This window comes from Mesoplodon bidens (assembly GCF_964165515.1).
Source record: "Mesoplodon bidens genome assembly, chromosome: 15".
NCBI classification, from domain to species: Eukaryota; Metazoa; Chordata; class Mammalia; order Artiodactyla; family Ziphiidae; genus Mesoplodon; species Mesoplodon bidens.
Genome location: NC_138171.1, coordinates 44,862,825 through 44,885,921, shown reverse-complemented (window position 1 = coordinate 44,885,921; position 23,097 = coordinate 44,862,825). Strand labels below are relative to the sequence as shown.

General features: G+C 56.0%; 3 protein-coding genes across 5 annotated transcripts; 1 reads left to right on the top strand and 2 right to left on the bottom strand.

The window, feature by feature from the left end:
• Window positions 1-436: 436 nt before the first annotated feature.
• Window positions 437-1,179, bottom strand: LOC308628328 (fertilization-influencing membrane protein; the record flags this gene model as incomplete). The annotated part of the gene is made up of 3 exons (XM_081255155.1): window positions 437-528; window positions 646-804; window positions 1,116-1,179. The coding sequence occupies 3 exons, from the start codon at window positions 1,177-1,179 to the stop codon at window positions 437-439; spliced, it is 315 nt and encodes a 104-aa protein (XP_081111281.1).
• A 7,270-nt stretch (window positions 1,180-8,449) lies between these two features.
• On the top strand, window positions 8,450-13,292 carry DOC2A (double C2 domain alpha). The gene is made up of 11 exons (XM_081256582.1): window positions 8,450-8,529; window positions 9,636-9,913; window positions 10,273-10,352; window positions 10,569-10,643; window positions 10,774-10,883; window positions 12,067-12,193; window positions 12,275-12,334; window positions 12,409-12,572; window positions 12,703-12,784; window positions 12,874-12,970; window positions 13,059-13,292. Exons 1-11 carry the CDS (start codon window positions 8,513-8,515, stop codon window positions 13,202-13,204), a joined length of 1,236 nt encoding a protein of 411 aa, XP_081112708.1. The 5' UTR covers window positions 8,450-8,512; the 3' UTR covers window positions 13,205-13,292.
• Window positions 13,293-13,614: 322 nt separating this feature from the next.
• Window positions 13,615-23,091, bottom strand: INO80E (INO80 complex subunit E). 3 transcript variants are annotated; one of them, XR_014017627.1, is made up of 8 exons: window positions 22,333-23,091; window positions 22,105-22,175; window positions 21,839-21,891; window positions 18,701-18,779; window positions 18,490-18,601; window positions 17,995-18,111; window positions 14,779-14,871; window positions 14,124-14,194 (listed from the first exon to the last, which is right to left on the bottom strand). XR_014017627.1 is itself a non-coding variant. In XM_081256583.1 (7 exons), the coding sequence occupies exons 1-7, from the start codon at window positions 22,411-22,413 to the stop codon at window positions 13,973-13,975; spliced, it is 735 nt and encodes a 244-aa protein (XP_081112709.1). In that variant the 5' UTR covers window positions 22,414-23,091; the 3' UTR covers window positions 13,615-13,972. The 3 variants fall into 3 exon arrangements, 2 of the variants coding, with proteins under 2 accessions (XP_081112709.1, XP_081112710.1); XM_081256583.1 differs by lacking the exon at window positions 14,779-14,871 and having other exon boundaries at window positions 13,615-14,194; XM_081256584.1 differs by lacking the exons at window positions 14,779-14,871; window positions 17,995-18,111 and having other exon boundaries at window positions 13,615-14,194.
• Window positions 23,092-23,097: the final 6 nt, after the last annotated feature.

Below are 23,097 nucleotides of genomic sequence, written 5' to 3'. Positions count from 1 at the left end.
CAAGGCTTCCTCCAGTCTGGGGTCGGGGGACCCTGGGAGGTGCTTTACAGACCGCTAATAAAGACGATCTGCGTGAACGCCACCAAGGCCCTCATCACCCAGTTCTTTGGGGCTGGGAAGGGAGCAGGAGCCTCGGGATAGAAAGCACGGCGACTGGTTGACCGCAGGATGGGGCAGGACCCCCGGGCTGGGTAGCTGAGCAGTCAGGGAGAAAGAAGCAAGGACTTTTATTCATCAGCAGGAGAGGAGGGCGGGTATGGGCACTCAGGGCAGAGTCCAGGGCCCTCGTCCGGCTTTTTAGGCTCCTTTCTCACAGCTCCTATGGGGTGTGGAGATCAGAGGTGGGAGGTCACGCCGCCGCCTCCCTGGGCTTTGGGTCCTTCAGCCTCTCCCAAGGAAGGTTGAATTGGGCGGGGCTTGGGGAGGGGGACAGGCCTTACATGTGTGTGCAGAACTGGAAAAGCAGGAAGAAGAAGGCCACCACCAGAGCGCCCACCAGGATGTGATGGAAGAGCCTGGATTTGGAACCTGCTAGACAGTGAGGTTGAGACAGGGGCCCTGGACTCACCTCCAACCAAAGGGCCAAGGGCAGCTGTCCTCCAGGCCCCGGCAAGGAGGGCAGCCCCTTGTCAAGCTGGGTCATACCTGAGTTAACAAAGAGGACAGGTCTCTCTCCAATGAACTGGGCCAGGGCCAGGAGCCTGGCTTGGTCCGAGTCTGGGTAATCAAAGAAGTCAGGTCTGTCTAGGAAGAGTGGAGACTCTGCTCCCCGGGCCAAGGCCTTGGCATTCTCCAGGCTGGGTGCTGGGGACCCGGAGCAAAGTCTATGAAAGAGCCAAACAGGCCCGTGCCCCCCACCCAAGAGGCTGAGGCAGACCCAGGGCCTGGCCAGGCCACAGAGCCCTAGTACAGCTGTGGAGGGCCTTGATTTTGTTCCAGGAACTCCTTGAGGGTCAGCTGAGCTCTCCATGAGAGGACCCACGCCAAGCAGGGAGGATGGGAGAGAAGCATGGAGACAAAGAGAAAAGCCCAGGCTTGGCCTCCCAGCCTCTCAGGGGCAGGCACTCCACACCCCGGCCTTCCTCCTTCCCACTGTTCCCAGGACAGCTTCCCACCTGATTCTACGGTCCCCAGCCCAGCCAGCCACATCCACACCTGCACCCACTGCCACGGCCTCATCACTCTTCCACTCCAGTGATGGGGTGAGGGCTCTGTGATGTCACTGCCCAGAGCCATTCTGATCACACACTCTAAGGTGAGGGGAGAGAGAAAGTGCTAGGATCTGGAATCCTTCCCCCCAAGCCTCCGAATCCAAAGGGAAGGGATTGGGACCCACAGAGCCTTTGGGTTGATGCTGATGATAGAACAATAACAGTGGAAGCCCCAGGATTTACAGATAGGGGGACTTGGTTGGGCAATCTTGCTGAAAGCCGGGACTAAGGAAAGCTGCATTCGTATAGCAGGCATAGTGGATTCGCGGGGGGAGGGGGGACAGGGCTAAACATCTCCACTTACCCCTTGGATTGACCACAGATAGCATTTATTGAGCACTTGCTACTATGCCAAGTACTTTAAATGGACTGACTCATTTAACCATCAGAAGATCCTGTGAGTTAGGTACAGCTGCCCTCATCTTATAGAAGAGGGAGACAAGGCATAGATGGGCAAAGTGATGTGGGCAACACACACTTCCCAATGGCATGTATCTTCCTCCCTGAGCCTACCCCCTGCCTCGTGGCCTCAAATGCAGGGGCACAGGGGTCTCCCCCATGCCCAAACTCTGTCTCGCAGTGCTCAGCTGAGGACAGCCCTGGGGTTAGCAACCTAGACAAATAACAGACACTTCCACTAGGTGGCAGCAGTGTCCACGCCTGCCTGCTTGTTTCCCTGTTCTTGCCCAGGGAAGGCACAGCTCCCAGGCTCCAGGCCCTCCTGCCTCCTCCCATCAGGTTGCATCAGGTGCTGCAGGGAAAGGTACTGCAGGCATGCGGGTTGTCAGAGGAAGTCCCCCGGCCCATCTCGGGGCAGGTCTCTTGGTCATGCACAGAGCCTTCACGGGCTCCCCCTCTCTGGGTGGGCTCCCCCTCTCTGGGTGGGCTCCCCCAAGGGCCATCCCATTTCCCCTTTCTAGTTTCTGCTTTTCCCTTATTTGTCACTTCCCAACAGCCACTTTCACTCCTCTTCCCCCCCCCCACCAGTGGCTAAGAATTAGCTCCCTTCTGATTGGCAGGTGGGCCTATCACACATGTGTCCCGCCCCACCCAAGCCCAAGGACACTTCAGGGTCTCCTTGGTTTTATTACACAGTTGCCTATTCAGCAGCCTCTGACAGTCCCAGTTCCATGACATGCCCCACGCCAGGCATGTGTCTGTGGCGTGTATGAGGTCCTCTGTCCAATGGAAGGAGGCTCCTTCCTCCACTGGATTCGTACCCCTCATCTTTCCGATCCTCAGGGACTACCCAACCATTCTCCTCACAGCAACCCTGGGAGGTACTTGTTAGGGTCAGTTTCTACTTCCTAAACAAGGAAAAGGCGCAGAAAGAAAAAAAGGTGGGGGGGGGAGAGGAGACAGACTAACATCTATGGGGCCTCCTGCGGGACTGGCTCTCGTGGGCCTCTTTTCCCTGCACTTATCTCTTCTAAGAAAGAGGAAGTGATTTACCCAATGACGCAGGCATGTGAGGGGCAGCAGGGACTCAACCTGGTTCCTGGCTCTGGCCCAGGGCTCCCTCCCCAAGTCTGCATGCAGCTGCCCTTGGGGGCTTAGCTGGGAGACGGGGTCCTGGGAGAAGGGGTCCAGAGCCTTTAGCCTTTGGAGTGGATTTGGCAGTTTCCTCCATTACCTCAAAAGAACACTGCTGTCCTCTCTACCAGAAAAGGTCCTTCGCGACAGCCCTCTGTTTCAGGCCATCCTGGATAACCCCGTGGTGCAGCTGGGCCTGCCCAACCCTAAAGCCTTACTAGCATTTGAAGACATGCTCGAGAACACTCTGAGCAGCACCCAGTGGATGAACGACCCCGAGACGGGCCCAGTCATGCTGCAGATCTCCCGCATTTTCCAGACCCTGAACCGCACGTAGGCCGCGTGCTCCAGCCTCCGGGCCCAGGAGGGGGGCCTCTTACTTCCCAGAAGAGGGCTGGGAAGAGCGGGCAGACCCTGGGGTGCCCCTGGGCTGGGGAGTGGAGAAGGGCGGGCCGGAGGGGGCCCCACCCTGGGTGTTGGGCACCCGGGCCACACTCGTGCTTGGATCTTCCTGCTGAAAAACCTCTGTGGCGGCAGCGTGCTCGGCCGTGCCTCTAGCCTCTGACAGTGTTTACAGACAAGGTCGTCAACCCGGGAAGGGGTCACCTCCCTTCAGTGTCCCTCTGGGCTCTTGAAACGCTACATGAATTGACCTGTAGGCGCTGCTTGTAGAGTCCACTTGTTATTTGAAAGATGGCATGTTTCAATCCAAAGTGTTAACGTCAAGGGTACTAACTTAAGTAGAACATGCAGACGACTTTTCTTTAATAAATAAATTCCCCTTTTCCAAAAAAAAAAGAAAAGGCCCTTTGGACACAAGCAGTGAATTATCCATTCATTTATTCATCCAACCATTAAATAAATGTATTGAGCCCCTGTTATGTGCTGGGCTCCATTTATGGCTTAGATAGAAATCACCAGGGCATGGTCTCTGCCCGCGGGGACCACAGGGGAGAGAACTCAGGGATGCACATCGTTAAGAGTATAGACAGGGCTTCCCTGGTGGCACAGTGGTCGAGAGTCCGCCTGCCGATGCAGGGGACACGGGTTCATGCCCCGGTCTGGGAGGATCCCACGTGCCGTGGAGCGGCTGGGCCCGTGAGCCATGGCCACTGAGCCTGAGCGTCCGGAGCCTGTGCTCTGCAGCGGGAGAGGTCACAACAGTGAGAGGCCCACGTACCGCAAAAAAAAAAAAAAAAAAAAAAGCGTATAGACAGACAATCCCTAAGGGGCTGTCTACATTGCTGTCATCGCTCCCTTACCTTTAGTGTATTCTTCAAACCCTTCAGACCTGGCTTTGTTCCTCCCACTCCACTGAAGCCACTTTGGCCAGGTCTGCCAATGACCCCATAACTTGCCACATCTAACGATTACTTCTGTCATCTAATGGTTTGTTCTGTCTCTCAGCATCCCTGCCTCCAGGCATGGGGGCCACACTCACCAGTTTTCTCGACTCCTCCTCCTCTGAGCTGCTCAGGCTTGGACCTTCTCTTTTCTATCTATACCCTCTCTCCCTAGGTGATCTCATCCAGTCTCATGGCTTTAAATACCATCTATATGCTGGTGACTCACAAATGCATATTTCCAGCCCAGCCCTCTCCTCTCCTCCAGACTCCCCTACCCAACTTCCTGCTTCATGGCTCTGTATGTCCAAAAACATCTCAAACTCAATAGATCCCAAATGGAGCTCTTGATTCTCCTATCTCAAACCTGCGCCCTCTTTCCCTCGCAGCAAATGGGCTCACTATTCCTCTAGATGCTCTGCTCAACACAAAAACCTAGGAATCGTCTCAAACCCCTCCCTATTTCTCTCCTGACAAACCCATAATCAAGACCTGTTGGCTGGGACTTCCCTGGAGGTCCAGTGGTTAACACTCCATGCCTCCACTGCAGGGGGCACGGGTTCGATCCCTGGTCAGGGAACTAAGATCCCACATGCCACGTGTGGTCAAAAAAAAAAAAAAAAAAAGACCTGTTGGCTCATCTCCAACCTAAATCTCAAATCCATCCACTTCCCTTCCCCTCCAGTGCCGCCCCGACCCCCTCTCATTCAAGCCAACCCTATGTCTCCTCTGGCTTATTGCAACGACCTACGGACTGCTTGATCTCTATTCCCTCTTCCCCCAGCGAGAACAAACCAGAACACGTGGATCCACTACTTAAAACCCTCCAGTGGCTTCCCTTGGCTCCTGTGTTATTTTGAACTTCTTACCCTGATCTGCGAGACTCTTGTCTACCTACCCACCTCGGGTTTTCCCGAGTTTCCCTTCCTCAGCACACCCCAGCCTTTGCACACACCTCTGCCTAGGACGCTCTTGCCCCAACTTGACCCAATAATTCCTCCTCATCTTCCAGGTCTCAGCTGAGATGACACTTCCCCTGGGAAGTGAACCTGAGTTTTCTGACCATCCCCTGTCACCGCATCAGTCTGATTGCACTGGAGTTGTCTGTATTTGTCTGTCTCCCCTACAAGCCTGTGAAGCCAGAGATCATTGACCTTGGTCATAGCTGTAGCACAGTATAGAATAAGTATTCAATAAATACTTATTGGCTTAATGGATGGATGAAAAGCCTTTCCACCTCTGGACAAACCAGGGCTCAAAACTGTCTGTATTTTCCCCTGCAACTGGCTGGAACTCCAGCCTCATCCTTGCCTTCCTGCAACAAGGCTTTCTGGAGGTGAGCTGCTGGGCCTGAGCTAAACCCCAGGAGAAGAAAGCAGTACAGGAAGCAGGGCTGGGCTTCTTGCCCAGCTCGCCCCTCCTTTTACTGCAGGCCCAGGTCTGCCTCTCCCCAAACCCACCTGCTCCTGGACGGTGTCTCCCTTAGTCTTGCCTCTTCCTTTCTTATACTGGAGAACCTCAGAGGAAACCTAATTGTTGCCTTTATCTAAAAAAAGATATTATTTTAGTGTATTCTTTTGAGTAGGTAACATATGCACATGGTACAAAATAAATCCTCTTCCTGTCCTCCCCTGCCTCACAGCAGCCTCCTCAGAGGTCACCATAGTTACCACTTTCTTGTGCAGCCTTCCAGGAATAATTTATGCACAAATAAACATATATAAGCGCTCTTTTTTTTTTATGGCAGCATTCCATTCATGCTCCTCCTTATCTTAGTTTTTTCAGTTACCATGAGATTGTGAAGATGATTCTGTACAAGTACATAAAGGGCCTCTTTCTTTGTCATGGCTGCATGTTATTTCACTGTATGAAATTCTCATAACTGATTGAACCAGTCGTGGACATTTAGGTTGTTTCCAGTCTTTTGCCATTGAAGACATGCTGCAGCTAATAGCCTTGAACTTCCATTATTTTGCTCATGGGCCAAATCCTAGAAGTGGATTTTTTTGGATCAAAGAGTCTGACAGTGGCTATGTAACTGAAAGTGGGGTCCGGCTGCTTGCTGCGCAAGAGCCAATAAAGGAGCAAGGTTGGTGCAAAGGAAAGTTTGCTTTATTTTGGATGCTGGCAACCTGTGGGGAGGGTGGACTCCTATCCAAAGGGCGACTCCCCCCCACTGCAAATCAGTGGGCAAGAGCTTTTATAGACGGAGGGAGGGGGCTACATGCAGGAACAGCACAGTCAACTCTGACAGTCATGTTGAAATTTGTCCTGCGGTGGTCTGATCAGTGTCATCTTGATTGTTTTAAGTACAGTTAGCCTTTAGTTCCAGGGTTGATTGTTCCCATTTCTTGGAGGCCAGTTCTTGGAATTGTGGGAGCTTATGTCATGGCTACAGTCTGGTCATCATGTAGTTAACTTCTTCCACCTGGTGCGGGTTTCAGTATCTACAAGACAGCTCACTGGAGATGGCTCAGAATATTATCTATAGCCCTTGAGAAGGAACTAAGGGTCCTTAACTATGCTTAATGACTAAACTATTATTATTTAGTCTTGCTGGACTGTTTTCCTTTGTTTCTGCATTTTCTCACTTCTCTGATTAAACGTATTCTTTGTTTATTTATTTATTTATTTTTAAATTTATTTTTGGCTGTATTGGGTCTTTGTTGCTGCACCGCGGGCTTTTCCCTAGTTGTGGCGAGCGGGGGCTACTCTTTGTTGCGGAGCACGGGCTTCTCATTGCGGTGGCTTCTCATTGAGGAGCACGGGCTCTAGGCGCAAGGGCTTCAGTAGTTGCGGCACGCAGGCTCAGTAGTTGTGGCCCACGGGCTTAGTTACTCCGCGGCACGTGGGATCTTCCCGGACCAGGGCTCGAACCCGTGTCCCCTGCATTGGCAGGTGGATCCTTAACCACTGCGCCACCAGGGAAGCCCTAAACTTATTGTTTGGCTAAAGTTTTCCCACAGACAAAAGGCAGGCTGAGGACACGGAGGGGCTAAGACCATAGGGTCCTGCTCCGTTTCAGCTACCGAGGTGGTGCCCATTTACTCACAGCCTCACCAACACTGTGGTTAACATTTGCTTTGAATTTCACCATTTGATGGGTGACAAGTGGTATCTCAGCATAGTTTGGTTTTACATTTCTCTTACTTTAAAAATATTGGCGTAAAAATCCACATATGAATGAATAGTTATATCTTAGCCGTTTTCAGGCACAAAGTTCAGCAATGTTAAGTATATTCACATTGCTATGCAACCTAAAATCACAATATTTAGTGATGCCAAACTAGTGCCAGGCCTAGCATGCGGCAGCCTCTGCTCCCCAGTAGTGGGAGAGACAGAAATGGAAACAGACATGACAAACCAGCACTACCAGAGCTGAGGCTGAGACAGCACTGGAGGCTGGGGGCTGGGCTGGGGGTGGGGAGATGTTCCAGTAAGTCTCTTAGGAAGAGGGGGTCCAGGATGACCCCTGAAGAAAGGAAAGATCTTCCAGGCTGAGGAACTTGTATGAGCAAAGGTGTACAGGTGTGAGAGATCCAGGTGTGTTCTGGGAACCGCAAGTAATGGTCCTGAGAGCCAGCAAGATGAGCACGGGGGATGAGATTAGAGAAGTCAGGGTCTTGGGCTGAAGGGCCTTGAAGGTCACTGTGAGGACTTTGTCATTGGGGGCTGGCAAGTTTGGGACAACGGAGAGCCAAGATCAAAGGCTGGAGTTAGACCGACAGGCAGGTGGCAGGGCTCAGGTGAGAGACAGCAGAGAGGGGAGGAAGGCCTGCAGGGCTCTGAGGCATTCAGAGCGAAACCCCACGCTCCGCTCCACCTGAGGGACAACTGGAGATGGGAGGGTGAGGGAAGGCGGATTCCCAAAGGAGATGCCATCCCTGAGAAGGGGACTTGGACCCTCGGGGGCTGGGTTGGGTCACAGGAGAGAAGCCTGAACAACTAAAGGAAGGAGGCGTGGGGGGAAGCCACAGCCTCAGGCCTCAGACTCTCAGGTTTCCCAGCCAGGGTCCGAGACCCCGAGATTTCAAACCAGGGACCGCAGGCGGATCAGACCCCCTACCCCAGCCCGTCCCTGGGTCACTGCGGATCTCTAAGCCCCGCCCCCACAGGCCCCGCCCCTACGGATATTTGGTAGGGGAGGGCCAGACACCCTGCCCCCTCCCCCAAACGCTTTCTGCGGGGGAGGGGCATAAGGACGCGCGAGGTAGGGGGCGGGGAGGGAGGAGGAGCCGGCGTCGCCACGGCAACTAGGCCGGTGGTCTGCACTGGAGACCCGGGAGAGAAACTAGGAGAGAGGGGCGGAGGGAGGCTCCGCCGGCTCGGCGCGGGGGCGGCGCGGGGAGGAGTTGGGGAACACCGGGCAGTTCTCACTGTGGGTTCCTGGCGGCGCAGGGAACCCGTGTGTCTGCGAGCGTGTGTATGCGAAGTTCTCCAGGGTGAGTGTGCCAGCGCGTGTCTGGGTTTGTGCATGACTGTGGTGTGTGCACGTGGGCACAGGCGTGTGCGCGGGAGTGCCCGTGCAAGATGCGTGTGCCAGCCTGCCCGTGAATGTGTGTGCACCCGTGTGCGCTCCTAAGTGTGCCCGGGCGGGCGCCGGCGGGAGAGTCCCGCCCCCTCCCCAGCCTCCGTCCGCCCCTCCCCGCCCCGCGCCGCCTGCGCCGGCTGCATCCTCGCCTCCACCTCGCTCACCCCCACCCCCTCCTCCCCGCACTTTCTCCTGCTCTCCCTCCCTCTCGGCTCAGACTGCCGGACTCGGCGCTCTTCTCGCCGGCCGCCCTGGGAATCGCCGGCTGCCACCGCCCAGCTCGCACCCGCTGGCCCCCCAGTGCTTGCGCACCTGTTGGAGGCGAAGAGACAGGTGCAGGGGGCTGGGCTGCCGGGGGCGAGAGGGTGAGGGTGAGTGTGTGTTAGCCTGTGTGTGCCCCTGGGGGTGTTTAGCTCTCCGAAGGCTGTAATTTCTTGCTCCTCTGGAGAGCCAGTTTCAGGAGGAGGCATCTGAGGCAGGGGTCCTCACCTTGGGTGGCAGCGGATGGGGGGTCCAGGCAGGCGGGCAGATCCTGGGGCTGAACGAAGGGACAGTGGGAAGTGAAAACCTAAGAGGTGGGTGACCCCCAGACCAGACAAGCGCCTGGTGCAGAAGGATAGTCAAAGCCTCAGAGAGACAGAGGAGGAGGCCTAGGGGGCAGCTTCAGGGGTAGGCAGGGCCCAGGGCAGACAGAAGCCCAGAATGAGGGGCTGGCACTGGGAAGAGGACAGAGGGACAATCTAGAGGAAGGTGGGCAAGGCTGAGGTGGAGCCAGGACCTATCTGGGGAGAGTGGGCTGGCAGCCCAGCCCCGTGGAGCACAGCTTGGGGTCTGGAGGGCCCAGGCCTTCTGCCTGCCCGTCAGCGGGCACAGGCTGCCCTCTCCCTCAGCACCTAGGAAGGGAGGCCAGTGAGGGCCCACAGACCCCGGCGGGTGCCGCCTGGCCCTCAGCCAGCAGACGGGTAGGTTTGAGAAGTCAGCCCCGGGCTCAAGCTCACTCGAACCTCCCTCCCGCAGCCAGGGGTGCTGCATGAGGGGCCGCAGGGGTGACCGCATGACCATCAACATCCAAGAGCACATGGCCATCAACGTGTGCCCGGGGCCCATCCGGCCCATCCGCCAGATCTCTGACTACTTCCCCCGCCGGGGACCAGGACCTGAAGGGGGTGGCGGGGGCTTCGGAGAGGCCCCTGCTCATCTGGGCCCCCTGGCCCTGGCACCCCCTACAGCCCTCCTTGGGGCCACCACGCCCGAGGATGGAGCTGAGGTGGACAGCTATGACTCGGATGATACCAGTGAGTCTGCGGGCTTGAAGGGCCCAGGGTGCTAATGGGGGCCTCCAGGCTTGTGGGAAGGGGATGGGGCCCTGCTGGGGGTGGGGAGGCGGCGGGCACCACCACCACAGCTGCAGTCAGAGTGGAGATTACAGGTTCAGCTAGGCTCAATATTCAATATTTCTGCTGAGGCACTCAACCACCCACAGAGCACCAGTTGCAGCCCAGCCAGGGACCCAGACGTGCACACACAAGCAGGCTGACAGGCACAGACACGCACAAACCTTCACAGCTGGCACACGTAGCAGGCCTGCCCACCTGTCTCTCACACACACCTGTCTTTACACACGGACTCAGGTTACCTCTTCCCTCTTCTCCAGCCGCCCTGGGCACGCTGGAGTTTGACCTTCTCTACGACCAGGCTTCCTGCACTCTGCACTGTAGTATCCTCAGGGCCAAGGTGGGTACTCCCTGCCCCCCGAGAGCCCCGGCCCTGTTTGCCTCCTACCCTGAGAGGGGTGCGTTTCCATCCTCCCTTCCCTTCCCCAGGCCTGACTCCTGCTCCTCTCCCAGCACCCATCTTGGCTCTCCAGCCCCCAAGGGTCCACACTGCAGAGAGGGAGGGCGGGTGGGCAGGCTGCAAACTCACAGCTCTCTTCCCTCCCCTCACCCCTAGGGCCTCAAGCCCATGGATTTCAACGGCCTGGCCGACCCCTACGTCAAGCTGCACCTGCTGCCTGGAGCCTGCAAGGTAACGGCCTCCCCCTACCCTCGCCCCCCAGCCTGACCCAGCTTGTGGGTCTGCCCCCAACCTTCGTCTGCCTCCAGCCTCTGTGGGTCTGGGGGACATGTACTGTGAACACTTCGTCCCCACACCTAAGGCCAATAAGCTAAAAACTAAGACTCAGAGGAACACGCTGAATCCCGTGTGGAATGAGGACCTGACGTACAGCGGAATCACAGATGATGACATCACCCACAAGGTGCTCAGGTGAGGGGTCCGTCCTCCTGGTTACCAACGAGTCCAGCTCAGCACCTCCTTGGGGACAGCTGTCATTGGAACCTTCTTTGGTTGGTCGACCCACCTCCCATTAAGCCCTCGGATGCTCTAGAACCATCAGTGGCTCCCTGTCCCCTTCGGGAGCAAGCCAGAATGTTCCCCTGGGTTCCTGCCCTCCAAATAGCTCCTACTGCTCCTCCAACAGAGGACCGCCCTCTTGCGACTGGTCGGATTCCTGTCTCCTGACCTTTGCCTGTCGTGTCTTTTCCCGCTTCCTCTCTCTGCCGGCCTAAATCCCACTCACCATTTGAGGCTCTGCCTCCTCCTGCAATCTTTCCCTGCTCACTGAGACCCCTTCTCAGAGCCCCTGACTTAAGTCAGACCTGTGCAGCAGAGGTCTGCCCATTCTGCTGCCCGTGTCTCCCTAACATCTCGAAGGAGTGGACAGAAATGGGAATGAGGCTTAGGGAGGTTAAGTGACTTGCTCAAGGTCATGCGGTTGCTAGGTGGTGGAGCTGGGAATTGAACACCTCTGCATGACAGAACTGCTCGAGAGTGTCACAGCAGAAGGCAGGGAAAGGGGCTGCAGACCTAGACGGATGGAAGTAAAAGCAATAATCTCTTAATTGCTGGGTTCATGAGTCTCTCCCAGGCTGGCTCCCTGCTCCACACAGGAAAGGACAAGGGCTCTAGGGGGAGGTATGCGCTCCTGGTCCAACTGCTCAAGGCTCCTTCAGGCCCTTCTAGCTCTTACATCCTAGACCCGTGACCCACATCCACCAGTGCACACCCTGTGCATGTTCAGTTGGATCCTGTCCCCAGGCCCTGAATGGAGGCTGTGTGTGTGTGTGTGTGTGTGTGTGTGTTCGCGTTCCCAAGATTTGTGAGGGCTTCCTCAAGGAGCTGAGCAGGTCCTAATGGGCCAGGGACAGCCTGGGCAGCTGGAAAGGGAGGTGCAGAGGAACAGGGCAAATCAAAGCATCCTCCCCCACCTCCGGGCCTGGTGCTCCCCACACAGCCCTGAGGCAGCCCATTTTACAAGTGAGGTGTAGAGTATTTAGGGTAGAGCTGGGACCAGCCTCGAGTGTTCAGAGATCAGTCGGAGGACCTTTCTCCCAAACTGGAGTGGGGCTCAGGTACCCCAGGGGGCCTTGACCCTGCAGTTCCCTACCAGGATCTCCGTCTGTGACGAAGACAAGCTGAGCCACAACGAGTTCATCGGGGAGATCCGTGTACCCCTCCGCCGCCTCAAGCCTTCACAGAAGAAGCATTTTAACATCTGCCTTGAGCGCCAGGTCCCGGTCTGTGCGGGGCTGCGGGGTACCACGGGAAGGGGGCCCTGGGGAGATCAGGTTTCCAGAACTTTCTCTTTGCCCCCTCAGCTGGCTTCACCCTCTTCCATGTCTGTGGCGCTGAGGGGCATCTCCTGTTACCTGAAGGAGGTGAGCCACGCACAGGGACTGCATCTGGGCGGGAGGTGGTGAGGGTGCCAGCTGACGCCCGCGTCTGCCGGCAGCTGGAGCAGGTGGAGCAGGGGCCTGGGCTGCTGGAAGAGCGCGGGCGCATCCTGCTGAGCCTCAGCTATAGTTCTCGGCGCCGCGGGCTGCTGGTGGGCATCGTGCGCTGTGCCCACCTGGCTGCCATGGACGTCAACGGCTACTCGGACCCCTACGTCAAGACGTGAGCTCTCGCCCTGCCCCGAGGCCCACCCTCCCCTCCCCAGGGACTTGCCACCAGCCCCATCCTCTTCTGGGCCTGGCCTGTCCCTGACTGATCTGCTCCCCCACCTGTCCCTCCTCCCCCTCGGCAGATACCTGAGGCCGGATGTGGATAAGAAATCCAAGCACAAAACATGTGTGAAGAAGAAGACTCTAAACCCGGAATTTAATGAGGTAAGTGGGGCAGAGGCCAGAAATCGAGCGGGGTTGGGGCTGGGAGTGGGGGCTGCGCCTCATGGAAGGTGTCGCTTGCCCTGTCCCAGGAGTTCTTCTACGAGATGGAGCTCTCCACTCTGGCCAGCAAGACTCTGGAAGTCACAGTCTGGGACTATGACATTGGCAAATCCAATGACTTCATCGGTGAGGGAGGAGCCTGCTGGGTGGTGCTGATGGAGGGCAGCCCGGCAGTGAGCCCGGCCCTGATCTTGCCTGCCTCTACTGCTCCCAGGTGGCGTGGCCCTGGGGCCAGGCGCCCGGAGAGAGGCCCGGAAGCACTGGAGCGACTGTCTGCAGCAGCCGGACGCAGCCCTGGAGCGCTGGCACACCTTGACCAGCCAGTTGCCCCCAGCAGCCGGAGCCCTGCCCTCAGCCTGAGCAGGACAGTGGCTGCCCAGCACAGGGCCCTTAGGGCTGGGCCCAGTAGGCAGCCTTCGCACGAGTGTGTTGCACGTTTACACGGGGTGGAGGCCCCACCCCGCACTACTTGTCTTGTTTCGTGAGCATCTCCGTGACTGTGGGTCTGTCTTCTTGTGAGGGACTGTGGAGATCTATATTCACATATGCAAACTTCCTCCTGCCTGACTCGCTACAGCAGACAAATATGCAAACCACCCATCCAGAGTGCACCTGCAGGGGGGATCCCACAGTGCCCCTGCCCCAAGGACCCGGCTGCTGTTCCTCTCTCCTGCCTCTCCAGGCTGCCCGGCCCCCTCCCCTCCAGGGAGGAGGTCGGATTAGGGGGGGTTTGGAGGAGGAAGTTTCCAAAAATGAAAATGATACACAAAAAAAGAACCACTCCTTTAATGCAGAATCTTCATTAAAAAACACCACCACCGAGCCCTGTACAGCTGCCCTTTTAAGTGGGGGGCCACCGCAGGGTCTCTGCCTCTCTGAGAGGTGGCAGATGCTCCTGGCCACTCATTTAAATAACTGTCCCCTGGATTGGGCTGGGATGTGAAGGCAGGGCCCCTGCCCTCCCTGGAGAGGGCCCACCTTCCGGGGGACATTCATGCATGTTTACGCCTTTTCTGATTGTGTCAGTGGCCACAGCATGGCAACCGGGCGTCAATAAACGTCTCTGCGAAAGCTGGGGGCTCACGTGTGCTGACACAGGGCGCTGGGCAGGGGGTCGGGCAGAGGGGTTCACTCCGGGATGTCGATCACCAGGTCATCATCCCCGTCCAGGGCGTCGTCCCCGCTGCCTGCGTCGCTGAACATCTGCCGAGGGACGGCGCTCAGGATCGTAGGGGGAGGCATCTTGGGTGGGGGCAGTGGGGCCAGGGCTGCCCCCACGCCGGCCCCAGAACCCCGGCCTGGGAAGGTCAGCGGCCCTCCCACGGGGCAGTCGGGGGGTCCTACCGCCATCTGCAGCAGTGGGGAGAAACACAGGGAGGGCCTATCAGGGAGGCACTGGGACCTCCAGGAGGCTGGCACTGCCCCGTAAGACAGTTCCAGGGGATGGGGAAGGGGGCAAAGGCTCATTCAAGGGGTAGTGGACACAGCCAGACCAGCCACGGCTGGAATCAGGGAGCCTGCCCCACCTCAGCCCTGCAGAGTCTCACACCAGCAAGTGTGTGGGGGGTGAGGGGTGGTGATGGAAGTGCTGATGAGGGTGGCGGTGGAAGGAGTCTCACAGGAAACCAGGAGGGAAAGGCTGGGCCCTGCCCTTGCCAGTAAGGCACTGTGGCTGCCCCTGGGATAGCAGCCAGAGCCAGAGCCAGAGCCAGCCTGGAGTGCCTGCCTGCCTGCCCGCCTCCAGGCACCTCCAATACCACCTGCCACACTGGCCTCCTCTCCCTCCTCCTCCTGAGAGGCTCACTGGTTCAGTGGAAGGTGTCAAAGGTCTTCACCCCCTGCTGTGTGAGGCTTCTACCTCTTGTATCTGGGAGGGGCCCCTCTTTGGGATCCCCACAGCCACCGGCCTAGGCCAGGCCCTCCTCTCAGCTCACCTGGGCTACAGGACCACCTTCCTAACTGGACTCCCTGCCTTCAGCCTCTCCAAGATCCAGCTCCTCCTCCGCACTGCAGTCAGATTAAGCTCTCTAAAACACAAACCTGAGTGTGTCACTCCTCTACTCGAGGGCCTCCGGCTCCTCGTTGCACTCAGGACAGGCACTGCCTGAGAATACGCCGGTCCTTCCACCTGGACTGTCCTTTTCTATTTGTCAGAGGTCCTGCTTTGTGCTCTGAGGCTGGGAAGTGGCCTCTGTCCTGCCCAGCCCTCCAGCCCCACCCCTGCCAGGTCCTTCTGAATCCTTCCCAGAGCTCTGTGGGCCTCCTGCTTTGCCTGTGGGCACAAACTGAGCACCTACTATGTGCCAGGTGACTTCCATTAATGATCTCTCACCATTCCGACCACCCTGGAAGGGAGGAGAGGTCATCAGCCAGAGGAGGAAACGGAGGCTTGGAAATGGAGGTTTGAAAGCACAGGCCTGCCAGGTCCCCACCAGGCAGTGTCCAGTCTGGCCCTGGGGTGGGGAGATGGCAGTGGTCTTCACAGTGGCCCTTCTGATTGCCTTAACACATTCGGGCCCCTGTGGCCTACTCTCTGCTTCTCAAGGCGGGCCCCTCAACGCCGCCGTTCCTAGGGTGGCATGGAGGGCCAGAGTGGGTTTGTAGACAGACAGGAAGGCCAGCTCTGAACAGCGCTCTTGCACCCAGTATCAGGCACTCACGTGCACACACGGGAGCAGATGCGCACGCACGACTGAAAAGGCTGGCGGCATGACTGTCCCCCTCCTCTGGCCACCACCTCTTGATTACCTACCCAGGCCCCATGTCCTACCCCTGCTTGGACTGACTTCATGGCCTCCTCAGCGTGACTCACGGTAGCGAATGCTTATCTGTGGCGTACTAGGGACAAGGCACTGGGCTAAGTGTTTTCTCTCTCTTAACTCATTTTATCCTCACAACGACCCCACAGAACAGAGAAGCAAGTGGAGGCTCCGAGAGTTAAATGATGCGCCCAAGTCGCATGGCGAGTGCGTGGAGGAAACTCAGCTAAAATGGGTGAGGCCCAGGCTCCTGACTGACCTGCTTCAGTCTTCACAGCGTCCCCTCCCCTCTCCTCACACCACCACACCCAGAAACTTCAGGGACCCCCACTCTCCTCACAGGACACCCAGCCTTCTATGACCTGACCCACCCTATCTTTCCTACGCTGTTCGCTCTCACCCCTCCGGCTCCAGCCCAAACACCACTTTTGCCACGTCCTGCCTTCCTTCCACAACTGCCTCAGACTGAATATCCAAATCTCACCCTGGGCTCAAATGTCACCTGTTCTTTGAGGCCGTCCCTGATTTATCCCCTCCCCCATGCACCGCCATTGGTTTGGGCCCTTTTCCCCTGCCTGCCCCGAACTAGCTCCCTGACACGCCTCTGCGTCTCGAGCCAGCACTTCAGAGCCCTGAACTGCCAAGCGCACACCACGCCACACCTCCACGCCCGGCTCCAGGTTTCTCTGGCCCGTGCCTTCTCCACCAGTCCGCCCGGCCCAGGAAGCAGAACCCCTGCCAAGTAGCGTGAAGCAGGAGCTGAGCAGTATCGTCACCCATTATCTACTCATCTTCCAGGCTCAAGGGCCAAGGTCATGCGGGAGGAAGTGGCAGAGCTGGGGTTAAAACTCCAGAACCCACACTCCTAATCACCACAAGCAGGGCTCCCATTCCACTTCTGGCTCCAGAGTCTCGAGTCTACAGTTCACCCAACTTGAGAGCTGCCAGCCCGGTCCTTATTTCACTTTGACTCAGAGCTGGAAGGGCACTGTGCCTTCCGTGTCCTCATCTCTCCCGGGGCTCAGGGTGCAGAGACCTCTTCTCCTTGCCATCCACCTCCCTGCCCGTGACTTCCAAATACGCCCCCCGTGCGGCCCAGGCTCACGTTACCCAGTTGTCTCGTTGACATTTCCAGAGAGCATCTCAAGACATCCAAAGCCAAACTCACCTTCCTTCCCAAACCTGTTCCTCCCACAGTCCTCCCCGACTCAGAAAAGGGCCACTTCTTTGGCTGCTCAGGCCAAAACCCCTGGAGTCACCCTCAACGCCCCTCTCTCTCACAGCCCACACGGCTCTTCCTGGGGCTCATTCTTTGAAAGAGACCCATCACCCACTTTTCACCCTTCCCCCTTGCTGCCTGGTTGCCTGCAGGAGCCTCCTCACTGGTCTCCCCACTTCTATCCTGACCCCCCACCCACCAGCCTATTCACTGCAGTGTCAAGCAATTTGCTTAACACGTCAATCAGATCAGACACCCCTCTGCCCCACCTTCTCCAGTGGCTCCCGTTTCACTCACAGTACCAGCCAAAAACTTCCCAACACCTCCGAGGCCCTCCACAGCCTTGCCCCTCAGGTGCTGTTCTGACCTGCTCTCTGGTCACTCTCCCTCTCCCTCTCCTCCGACCACACTGGCCTCCTTCCTAGTCCTTGAAGAAGCCGAACACGTACCCACCCCCAGGGCCCCTGCGCTGGTTCTTCCTGAATGAAACACTTTGCAGAGAGCCAGAGGGCTTTGCTCATTTCCTTTAAGTCTCTGACCACCCCACTGTAAATATCAGCCCCATGTACTCTGGTGTTTTCCACGCTCTTTACCTGAATCTATCTTTCTACACTGTCACCTTTTTATCTTGCTTGTTTCCTGTCTACCTTCAAGAACGTGGGCTCCATGAAAGCAGGGATTCCTGTTTTGTTCGCTATTGTATCTGCAGCACCTAGCACGGTGCCTAGTACACAGCAGATGCTCCACAACACTTGCTGATTACACATGGTTTGATCACTCACTGTACAGACACACAATCTGAGACCTAGAGGGTCATGGTCACATGGTTTTTAAGTGGTGTAACCTTGACTTGATTCTAGATCCCACAACTCTGCCCCTCCTTGGGGGCTGCCTGGCAATACAGAACACTTGTGAAAATGAGCCTGGCCCCCAGCCATCTTCACTCTGAGCTCCCCCAGCCTGGGCCTGCCCTGACTGGTCTCACAGGGAGCCTGTGAGCCAGGACTTCTGGGACCCGCCCCTCAGTGGCTAACCCTGAGCTGGGTCCCCATCAGCAGCAGCCCCAAATCAGCCCTTCAAAGTTCTTGGACAGGCCCCCAGCCGTCCTGAGCCTCCCTCAGGTGGCTGTCCTGCCGTTCTGGCCCCTCCCTAACGTCCCCCAAACAGGGTACCTTGAGTTTCCGGGGCAGGCGGGGCCGTTTCTCCCGCTTGGGCCTCAGGGGGCTGGGCTCGGGCAGCTGCAGGGCCAGGTAGTCAGAAGGGAATGGGGGGTAGGTGGGGGAAGCCAGCTGCAGGCAGGAGTGAGGGGATGGAGATGGGAAATGGAGTGGATGGGGTGGGGGCAGAAGGAAGAAATGCAAACAGGAGGAAGAATGGAAAAACAAGAGATGGTGATGAGTGTGGCTCCTGAGAACAGACGGGAGGGGACAGCAGCAGGACTGTGTCCTGGGGTCTCCTCTCCTCAGTCACGTCTGTCCCCCATTCCTACACCAGAGAGAAGTAGGCAGCCCCGACTCACACCCCTCCGAGGGACGCTTGCTGGCCACACCCAGACAGATGTTCTTGGTGCTGGGCTGGCTTCACCCTGAGGCCTGGACCCTCTGCCCAAATGATGCCCACCTTATTCCCAGGAGTCTGACCATTTCCCACCCTTGACCCCAACTCACCGAGCTCAGGTATGGGGAGGGGGCCCCAGAGGCCTGAAGGGGAAACCCTGTTGAAGGAGGCAGGGAGAGGCTGGTGGGGGAGGGGGCACCCCCCAGCGGAGGGCTTCTCTTCCTGGAGAAAGGACAGGGGAGGGGGTCAGAGGCAAGAGGCAGCCCAGGTACCCTCTCCACCCCCCCCACCCTCCAGGGAAGAATGATGGCTTCTTCTCACCTCTTAGGGGCTGGCGTGTCCGACAACTTGGGTGTCCCCTCTGTCTCGCTGTTATCTGAAGATGCAGTGGCATCTGAGTCTGTGAGGGGGAGGGCTGGTAAGTAGTGGGTGGGAGTCCCGTCTACCCCAGAGGGGCGTAATCTCAACTCTACGGAAGGGTTCTGGGGAATCTGAAGGGCACACAGGTGCTATTCTGGGGAGGTCCACAGCTTCCCCAGCTGCTTAAAATGTCCTTTATGACCTACTTCCTGCCTGGACTCCTCCACGGTAAACATACTGTCAAGCATTTTCTATGTGCCAGGCTCTGAACAGGTGCTTGACATTCACTGCCTCTCCTTGTCTTCAGAACTATCCAAGGAGGAAAGGGAAGACGTCACCTCCGCTTTTCAGATGCAGTCACGGAGGCTCAGAAAGGAAGGTGTTGGACTGGGACTTGAGCCCAGGCCTCCGACTCCTGACCATTTTATGCTATTCTCTCCTTATTCGCCTCTAAGCTGTCCAGCGCTTACCTCTGCCCCACTCCACATATGCAGGGTCCTGGTAATTTGCCCCCCAAGTCTCTCCTACCTTCACCCACTGCTCCCCATTCCAACTGTCATGAGGTCAGGTCACCACCATGTCAAAATTGCCTGCTAAGCAATCTCACCTCTCCTGCCACCCACTGTCCTCCCCAACCGCAGAACAACCTAAAACACAAAACTGATCACATCCTTCCCAATGCCTGGAAGCATTTGAAGTGCTTCTTAATATAGCCCCAACCCACCTTTCTGGTCTCCCAACCAAACTGTATTCTTCACATCACACCAACCTATTTTCTCAAAACCAAAATTCATTCCCCAGATTTGTGCCTCTATCTAGAAAGCCCATCATTCACTTAACAGATAACCATTTGCACGTAAAATATGCTATTCCCGATTTCTCTGCTCAGATAGATCCTTTAAGAAGCAGATTAAATGCCACCTCTCTGAGAAGTTTCCCAGAATCCCTCAGGCCCAGTTGATGGCTGACTCTTCCAGAACCCTCTACCCTCACTGGTCACGGCTCTCCTCACTCTGCTAGGACATGTCATATGTGGGTGTCTCCCTGACCACACTGTGGGCTTCTCCAGGGGGTAAGTGGTGGCTTATGTCTCTGGCTCTTGTTTCTCAGCTATATCCCACTCTGATCATAAACAGGCTGGGTTCCCTCACGCCTCCTATCCTGAAGTCCCCTTCCAAAAGGAAGTTAACTGAAAGACCTCCAGGAAGGAACACGAAGGCAATGAGAAGTTAGAGTGAAAGCCAAATGTTTTGCCATGACCTACATGAGTTGGCTCCTACCTACTTCTTTGACCTCATCTACTGTCTTCCTATAATATGTAAATGAATAGGGGTTGCATGTTCTAATAAAACATTATTTACAAAAACAAGCTATCTGGGGACTTTTCTGGTGGGGCAGTGGTTAAGAATCCGCTGGCCAATGCAGCGGGCATGGGTTCGATCCCTGGTCCGGGAAGATCCACATGCCGTGCAGCATGTAAGCCCGTGAGCCGCAACTACTGAAGCCCGCGTGCCTAGAGCCCGTGCTCCGCAAGCAACAAGAGAAGCCACCGCAATGAGAAGCCCGCGCACCGCAACAAAGAGTAGCCCCCACTCGCTGCAACTAGAGAAAGCCAGCGCGCAGCAACGAAGACCCAACGCAGCCATAAACAAACAAACAAACAAATAAATAAAACAAAAACAAGCAATCTGGCTGGCTGTTTGCTGACCCTTGCTCTAGACACTATGGAGAGAGGTCATTGCATGTGACATGGCTTATGAGAAAAACTGGGCCACAAAGGCCCACCTTAGGACTTTTTCAAATTGTGGGTATCAACCCAATAGTGGGTCACAAATTCAACTTATTGATTTACAACCAGCACTAAATGGAAAAAAAAAAAAGCAGTCTAAAAAGTATCAGAACAAACTGCACATAGGGCTCTTAACATTATTTCACTAAATTTTGTTTTATAAGCAAGTAAGTACGTGGGGGTTGGTCACGATATAAAATATATTATTGGTTATAAACCGTGCTCAAAAAAAGTCTGAGAACAGTGCTTTATGTGCTTCAGCCCTTCTCCTCAAAAAACCTGGTACGTTTTTACCTCAGGGAATCTGCATCTGTGACTCCCTCTGTGGGAAATCTCTCACTCATCTTCACATCTTCTTCTTATCTAGGTCCCAGCTCCAACATTACTTCCTGAAAAAAGCCTTTCTTGAATTCTTTATTAAGATGTTGCCTGCCATCTGCTTTTGTATGGTCTGTAAACTAAGAACGGCTTTTACATTTTTAAATGGTTGGGGGAAAAGAGACTCCAAAGAAAAATATTTCATGACGTGAAAGTTTTATGAAATTCAAATTTCAGTGTTCATAAATAAAGTTTTATTGAAACACAGTCATGCTCACTTATTTACACCTCACCTATTGCTGTTTCTGCACTACAAAGGCAGAGCTGTATAGGAGCAACAGAAATTGTATGTTCTGCAAAGCCTAAAATACTTATTACTTGGCCCTCTACAGAGAAAGTTTATCAACCCCCGTTCTACTCCAATCACTACCACGTAACCCTGATTTTCTTCCTCAAATCTAAAATTCTAGTTTATTTCTTTGCTTACTTACTACCCCCAACGAGAATACAAATTCCAAGAGGCTTTATCCATCTTGGTTACCACTGTATCCTCTGTGCAAAGCTCATTGCCTGAAATACAGCAGATACTCACTCATACTTGAGTGAAAGAATAGTGAGGAGGAGGATAAGCGACTAGGCTTAAGAACCATTGGAGGGCTTCCCTGGTGGCGCAGTGGTTGAGAGTCCGCCTGCCGATGCAGGGGACACGGGTTCGTGCCCCAGTCCGGGAAGATCCCACATGCCGCGGAGCGGCTGGGCCCGTGAGCCATGGCTGCTGAGCCTGCGCGTCCGGAGCCTGTGCTTCGCAACGGGAGAGACCACAACAATGAGAGGCCCACATACCGCAAAAAAAAAAAAAAAAAAAAAAAAAAAAAAAAAAAAAAAGAACCATTGGAGGCTGTATTGGCCTCCGAGGCCTAAAGGGAGGGCCCAGGAAGCTTGCTGGAGTGCCAGGAGCATGTCCTCCACCAATTTTTCATGACCTTGCTCACCAGAAGAGTCTTCATCCACGTTCTCGTACTGCAGAAGTCGGTCTAGGAGGAAACTGAGGGAAGGGGCGGAGAGAACCAGAGTGTTTATTCCCATCTCTGCAATGTTCTCCTGGGCCCTCGTCCCTTCCAGCTGGCCTGTTGGAGCCTCACAACAGCTCCGAGGCAGGCATCATGCATTTGTGGCCCATTCCAGGATGGGGTCCGAATGCAGATCCATAGGAGCCACATCACCCACTGGCCTCCCTCCTCCCCTCAACGTGTCTCACCTCTTGTCCCGGGACACCTTCAGCAATTTCCTCTGTGCCTTCCTCAGTTCCTCCTGGAAGCACTCGTGTTCCTGTATTACGGGCAAGGTGGGAGCTGAGCCAACGGCCGTCCGTAAATGGAGCCCGGACGCCGGCCACAGCTCACCCTACTCTCTTCACACAAAGGTAAACTGAAGTCCTACGAGCACCAGGCCTCACCCCCCACCGCCTTACCACCCCAGCACTCACGTAGATGAGGAATTTGAGCTTCCGCTTCAGGTTCCGGTATTTCTTCTTGTAGTCCACTTCGCCGTCCGCCGGCCCGTTCATGACCCGCCCCGGGAGAAGCGCCCCAGCACTGGCCGGGAGCCGGGGTACCCCGAGCCGGCTCAGCCCGGCCTCTCCCACCTCCACTTCCGGAGAGTCGGCAGGGCTGCGTCCGCTGGGACTACAACTCCCGGCGTGCCCCGCGCCCAGGGATCGTAACCACACCGGCTACCCTCCTAGGGAATACCGGGAAAGGAACGTTGCTTCCAGGGGATACGCTAAAAATGGCGCCGCGGCGACGCGATGATGTCACAAAGATGGCGGACACTGGAGGGCACCCTTACTGATTCGAAATGTGCTTAGCGATTTGAAGCCACGAGAAGACATTCCTCCTGGGGTTCCTAGTCTCCTGGCGAGGACGCCCTTTTCCTTCCGTCTTTCAAAATCACAGATGCCTAGTTGCTGCCCGTGACCACGAACGGAGGCAGCGTCGCGGGTTGATTGTTACATCCAAAGGTGTAGCCGGTTCCCAATCGGTTTCTAACGAGAATTCTCCTTCAAAAGAGATTCGTTCTAAGAAAAGGAAGGAACCGCGAGACTCTCCAACTGCTCGGGGAAGGCAAGTTTTGTCTCGCAAAGTTCTGGGTCCAAGCGGCCCGTAACGGATACTCAACGGTCCTCCACCTCACGGCGCCACGATACTGCGCGTGCGCAAGCTCCTGTCAAACGCGTGGACGGAGACCGAGA

Excerpts from the sequence above, each read along its gene's own strand:
- DOC2A (XM_081256582.1), top strand. Across the intron at positions 9,914-10,272 it reads CTATGACTCGGATGATACCA|CCGCCCTGGGCACGCTGGAG; the intron begins GTGAGTCTGCGG and ends CCTCTTCTCCAG. Across the intron at positions 10,884-12,066 it reads ATCACCCACAAGGTGCTCAG|GATCTCCGTCTGTGACGAAG; the intron begins GTGAGGGGTCCG and ends GTTCCCTACCAG.
- INO80E (XM_081256583.1), bottom strand. The coding sequence starts at position 22,413 with ATGAACGGGCCGGCGGACGGCGAAGTGGACTACAAGAAGAAATACCGG. Across the intron at positions 18,112-18,489 it reads CCTCCCCATACCTGAGCTCG|CTGGCTTCCCCCACCTACCC; the intron begins GTGAGTTGGGGT and ends TCCTGCCTGCAG. Across the intron at positions 14,195-17,994 it reads GCCTGCCCCGGAAACTCAAG|ATGGCGGTAGGACCCCCCGA; the intron begins GTACCCTGTTTG and ends CCACTGCTGCAG.